The 5,524-nt window shown below is 57.9% G+C and overlaps 2 protein-coding genes across 2 annotated transcripts in view; both read right to left on the reverse strand.

Moving 5' to 3' along the window:
- The window catches only part of PNPLA2 (patatin-like phospholipase domain containing 2), a 14,766-nt gene that overhangs the window by 5,329 nt on the left and 3,913 nt on the right, over positions 1-5,524 (reverse strand). The window contains exon 3 of the mRNA XM_014534000.1: positions 2,271-2,274. Coding sequence (XP_014389486.1) covers positions 2,271-2,274 — 4 coding nt within the window. The remainder of the gene's footprint in view (positions 1-2,270; positions 2,275-5,524) is intronic.
- On the reverse strand, positions 3,650-5,518 carry RPLP2 (ribosomal protein, large, P2). The gene is made up of 4 exons (XM_005859228.2): positions 5,343-5,518; positions 4,716-4,764; positions 3,867-3,965; positions 3,650-3,766 (listed from the first exon to the last, which is right to left on the reverse strand). Exons 1-4 carry the CDS (start codon positions 5,463-5,465, stop codon positions 3,690-3,692), a joined length of 348 nt encoding a protein of 115 aa, XP_005859290.1. The 5' UTR covers positions 5,466-5,518; the 3' UTR covers positions 3,650-3,689.

Consider the following 5,524-nt stretch of genomic DNA (forward strand, 5'->3'; position numbering starts at 1 on the left):
TGGGCGGCGGAGGGGACCCAGAGGCCGAGGAGGGAGGGGGGGAGTGAGGCCTCCCGGGGTCTGTGGGCCTGGAGCCTCGTGGAAGTCTGGACACTCGCGAAAGGAGGGCCCTGGTGTTTGGGCAGTGCCCTCCGCCTCCCTCAGGGTCCGTCTTCGACACCTACTCCCCAAGGGGTGACCCCCAGGACCCAGACTCATCCCCAGACCCACCCATAAGCATCCAGGGCCGGATACTCACAAACAAAGAGCTCACAATCGAGGCGGACCCCCTGATGTCCACACCCCAGCCTGCCCCCTGCCCCCGCCCCCCGCCGTCAGCGGCCCCTCCGCACCTGGGCACCCACCTGGGTTCTACCTGCGTCCGACCCCAGCTCCTCAGGCTGTGCCTCTCCCTGGGTATGACTGGCCCCTGCCCCGCCCCCGCTCGGTGCCCCAGCAGGTGGAGCAGTGGGTGATGTCACGCTGCCTCCAGTTCCGCATTTTTCTCCTGGACTGCCTGTGCCACAGGCCTAGCCTGGTGGGATCCCAAGCCAGCCCTGCACCTCACCCCGGGGCTGTTTACGCTGGGGTGGTAGGGAGGCAGGGTGCCCAGGCAGGGTGCCCAGATGGTGCCGGGGTGCAGCCCCCGCCAGCCAGGGTCAGGCCCAGAAGCCAGAGTAGGGCCTCCCCTGGACATGGCCATCTGGGGTCATGCTGTCCAGTCCTTGGCCACTGCTCCCAGGCACCCATACTTGGCACCAACAGGGTGCCAGGCAGGGGAACCAGCACAGGGCAGAGCAGTGAACTGTCAACCCAGCCCCAGCCCTTCTGGGGCAGGAGGGGGACAGAAGTTGTTTACATAAACTCAGCACGAGGAGGGAACGGGGGACAGGGTGCTGGGCAGTTAACTCAGAAAGGGCACAGGGCTACTCTCAGGCTACCCGACCGCGTGTGCAAAGGCCCTGGGCGGGAAGGGGACTGAGAGGGGAGCCGGGCCTGGGCACTGGGAGGGAGAAGCAGCGGATCTCACCGAATGAATCTTAGAAAGACTTGCCCTCTCTCCCATCCCCCAATGCCTTGGATGCAGGTACAGCGCCAAGGGTGTGGCCCCATCAGGATGGCCAGGGCCTCTGGTGTCTGAGTCCTTGGGGACGCTGCTGGGGGGGGCAAAGAGTGTGGCACAGTGGGGATAAGGCCAGCCTGGGAAGTTCAGGGGGTCACCAGGGTGGTCAAGAGGGGAACTGGGCCCAGTCGGTGTGGCTCAGTGGTTGACTGTCTACCTATGAACCAGGAGATCACGGTTCAATTCCCGGTCAGGGCACATGCCCAGGTTGCGGGCCCGATCCCCAGGGTGGGGTGTGCAGGAGGCAGCCGATCGATGATTCTCTCATTGATGTTTCTATCTCTCTCTTCCTCTCCCTCTCTTTGATACCAATAACAACATAATTTTTAAAAAGGGGGGAAGGGGAGCTGGGCAGTGCAGGCTGAGCCTCCCCCAACCTGTTCCAAGGAGTCCTGCCTGCTTCATTGGGACCGTGGAGTCTTGGGGGATGGCACTGGCCCAGTGCAGAGACCTCTGCCCCCATTTCCACACCAGGGTTGAACTGTTTTGGGTACATATCCCTCCCTTCGGGCCTCTGGGACGTCAGCTCTGGAGCCAGGAACAGGGCGGCCCTTCCTGGAATCCTGGCTGGGGCGGGAGGAACCCTGGTGTCTGGTGTGCGGTGGCTATGCCAGCAGGTGTCCACCCCCTCTCCCACGGTGTCCTCTGGCCCACACAGGGCCCTTCTCCTCAGGGTCTGAGGGTAGCCTTGTGAGCTCCGCCCTGGACCCTGGGCCCACTTCTCTGCTGGGCCTCCTACCCCAGCCTGGGACAGGGGCCCCACCCCACATGCAACTTGCCCCTCACAGCACATGCCGCTAGGACCTCTCCAGTGGTCCCACTTCTCTTGGCCCCGTGTCCCACCCACCAGGAACTTGGCTTCTACATCCTCCCATAAAGCCCTAGGCCAGTGGTTCTCAATGTGGGGCACACGCCCCATGGGGGGGCAATTTGATTTTTTAAAAAGGGGGGCAATTCGAGAATGAGATATTGTTTTTTGCATTTCTTATGGTTCTAGGGGCCTCATGTACAGTATATAAATATATGTTGTGACACATTTACGCATTTCAGTTCTCTATTATGTTTTGAACTTTGCTATTTTTTTGTATCACTACGTTATTTTTTTAAAATAAATTTTTATTGTTCAGATTAGTTGTTCCCCCTTTTTCTCCCCATAGCTCCCCTCCACCCAGCTCCCACCCCACCCTCTGCCCTTACCCCCACACTGTCCTCATCCATAGGTGTATGCTTTTTGTTGCCGGGTCAAAGGTCATACACATGGAAAATGTAGCTATTTCCATCCACGACGTGTCCCTGTGTTCGGAAAGGTCTCTCACGACTTGTTCACGCTCTACTCAGAGAGGGTACGGAGACACATAACGGCTTTTTAAAATAAACATGTTATTTTTTAACAATTTCTTAGTGATTTCTTCCCCAGGACTTCCACTGTCCTTTCATTCTTTTTTCTTTCATGGATGCCATGTTCTTTGGAAGCTTGTTTAGACCAAGTTCATGGCCTTTAGACTCCCTCCACGTGAATAGTTCAGTTTTTGAATAAGAATTATGTCACGGAGGGTATCAGGATTTTAGATGCTTAGGTGGGGTGTGCCCAGAAGCCGGGGACCACCGCCCGAGGCCCTGCTCCTGGCCTGCCTTCCCTCACCCCCTTGCTCACTCCTGCCCCGGAGCCGCAGCAGGTCTGGGCTCCCTGCCTGAGGCCTTGTTCTGCTCATTACTTTTCCCATAGAACTGGCCCACAGGGGAAGGCTCTTCACACCCGAGGTGCACACCCCAGCAGCTGCTGACCCAGGGCCTCAGGAGGGGGAAGCAGTGTCTACTGAGGGACCATGGGTAGGCCCACCCGACTGAGCACATGGCCCAGGTGAGCTATGTACCCACAAGCACTTCACATTCGCCCAGCAGAGCGGGTGGTGGACTGGATCCCCTACCCTCAGAAACCCAGGGACCACACAGGCCGCTCGCGTAATACACATGCGTCTTGGGGGAACTGTTGGCCTCTGTCCACCTCAGAGCAATGGAGACCAACCACTGTTGCTTTTAGAAAGTTCATTTATTGATTTGAGAGAGAAACGTGGATACACGTTCCGCGCGTTTATGTGTTCACTGGTGATTCTTGCACCACTGTTGCTTTTAGAAAGTTCCTTTATTGATTTGAGAAACGTGGATGCACGTTCCGCGCGTTTATGTGTTCACTGGTGATTCTTGTGTGCCCTGCCAGGAGACCAAACCCGAGACCTTGGTGTGGCGGGATGATGCTCTAACCAACTGAGCTGCCCGGCCAGGGCTGCCCACCGTGGCTTTTCAAGTTTCCTGGGTGTCCCCTGAAGGCGTCACTCCGAGTCCTCAGGAGCCAGGACCACTCAAGGAGGCTGGTGTCCCCTCCTGAGCCTGTCAAGGCTTGGCAACATCCAAGACCCACAGGAAGTGTCCCCGCACCAGCACCAGCTCTTGGGCCGCAGCTCCTCCCCCCTGGGCGTCCCACAGCTGCCTTGCACGAGAGGAGAGTGCAGAGGCCAGGCTCCAACAAACAGTCACAGGCCCCTCAAGGTGTATGTAAAAAGGATTTTATTTGCAGGGGAACGAGACTCTAATCAAACAAGCCAAATCCCATGTCGTCATCCGACTCCTCGGATTCCTCCTTCTTCTCATCTTTCTTCTCCTCAGCTGTGGGGAAAAGACCACAGTGAGCGAGGCAAGCAGTGCAGGCCAGGCTCCCAGATACTCCAGGGCACCCACAGCGCCAGCTGCCTGAGCCTCCACTTACCTGCAGCTGGGGCAGAACCAGCAGCAGGAGCTGCAGACCCGGGGGCGGCGGAGACGGCCACAGCCCCTCCGGCGGGAACGCTGGCCAGCTTGCCAATACCTAGGAACCAGAGAAGGGAGTGAGAGCAGAACAGCCGCTCAGCCTAAAGGCTACTTCAGAGGGAAGACAGCCACCAAGCGCCGGTGTTAACAGGCTGCCCCGCTCTCCCAGAAAGAGGCTCCGCCACGCCCCGGCCCCAAAACTTCCCATCCGGGAACTGGGCTTCCAGGAATTGGCCCACAAGAAGCTAGGCCAGAGCTCCCTACCCTGGGGTCAAGTTGGACAAACATGTTTATGGCCAGGCAGGGACCTAGTCTGCTGCCCCAGTGTCCAGATACTCGTTCCCAGCAGTGAGCTCAGATGAGGCTTTTGGCTGAGCTGGCTCTTGTCCTGGCCAGTCACATGTCCAGGGACAGGAATGGCTGCCCCAGCAGCTCAATTTCCAAACAAGTCCCATCACCTCCACCCTGACGCCACCAGAAAACAATCCACCCAGCAAAAGGGAGCAGGGGCCTGTGGTCAACCCTGACACCAACCCCCTTACAGAGGGCACGTGGAGAGACTTGTTTACCAGGCCCAGGTCTCCAAACACTGGGGCAGGGCAGCCAGGCCCAGGGAGAGCACAGGCGCCCCCTAGCGTCCTCTCTCAGAGTGTCTAGAAGTGCCCCTGGCATGAGCCCAGGGAAGCCGTGCTCACTCCTCGGGGCAGGCTTCTAGGTTGCTCTGGTCCACAAGCGAAACCTGAAGGCCACAGGCGACCAACAGGAATTAGGATGGACCACGGAAACCAAAGCCCCCGCACAAGCTCACCCTGGGCGATGACATCTTCGATGTTCTTCCCGTTCAGCTCACTGATCACCTGGAGTGGAAAACCATGACCAGGAGTTACCAGGCATCCGACCTGCACGCCCCGCTTCTGGAGCCAAGGCCGGGTGGCCTCGGGAGCAGGACAGGAGGAAATGCCAGGCCCCGCTAGTTACCACGCACACGTGGGTCCTCCGAAGCGAGACACAATGGGAACTTACACATCTGTATAAGTTACTGCTCAGACACAGATGCAAAATATCTTATCTCCGAACCGAGACCCGCTGCAAGTGGGAACTTATACATCTCTATAAGTTACTGCTCAGACACAGATGCAAAATATCTTAATTTATACCCAATACATGTCAAAATAACACCTTAATTAATTTGGGCGAAAAAGAATGGCTCTTAAATACCTTCCCCTTTACATTTCTTAGAACATAGCAGTTACTGAAGAATTTTAAGTTACGCGAGACTTGCATGGTGCTTCTACTAAACCACGCTGGCCTTTTGTTTCCTTGGGGCTGTATCAAGGCCTCCAAGCCACACTTTCCCCAAAAAGCACTCGGATCGGGGAGGAGAGGGACCCCTCTGTGCAGAGGATCCGTCGGCCGGGGCCCGGCGGGCGGCTACCTTGTTGAGCCGGTCGTCGTCCGCCTCGATGCCCACACTGTCCAGGATCTTCTTGATGTCCTTGGCGCTGGGGGAGGAATTGCCCCCGAGGGCGGCCAGCAGGTAGGAGGCAACGTAGCGCATCCTGAGCGGCGGAGAGAGCCGTGGCGTTACCGTGAGGCCTCCCGCCCCCACCCCGGCCC

This window comes from Myotis brandtii, unplaced genomic scaffold (genome assembly GCF_000412655.1).
Source record: "Myotis brandtii unplaced genomic scaffold, ASM41265v1 scaffold1236, whole genome shotgun sequence".
NCBI classification, from domain to species: Eukaryota; Metazoa; Chordata; class Mammalia; order Chiroptera; family Vespertilionidae; genus Myotis; species Myotis brandtii.

What these genes read in the sequence shown, in the direction of transcription:
- RPLP2 (XM_005859228.2), bottom strand. Translation starts at nt 5,465, where the DNA reads ATGCGCTACGTTGCCTCCTACCTGCTGGCCGCCCTCGGGGGCAATTCC. An exon ending in ACGACGACCGGCTCAACAAG is followed by an intron (nt 4,765 to 5,342) that starts GTAGCCGCCCGC and finishes TTTCCACTCCAG; the next exon opens with GTGATCAGTGAGCTGAACGG. An exon ending in CGAAGATGTCATCGCCCAGG is followed by an intron (nt 3,966 to 4,715) that starts GTGAGCTTGTGC and finishes TCTGGTTCCTAG; the next exon opens with GTATTGGCAAGCTGGCCAGC.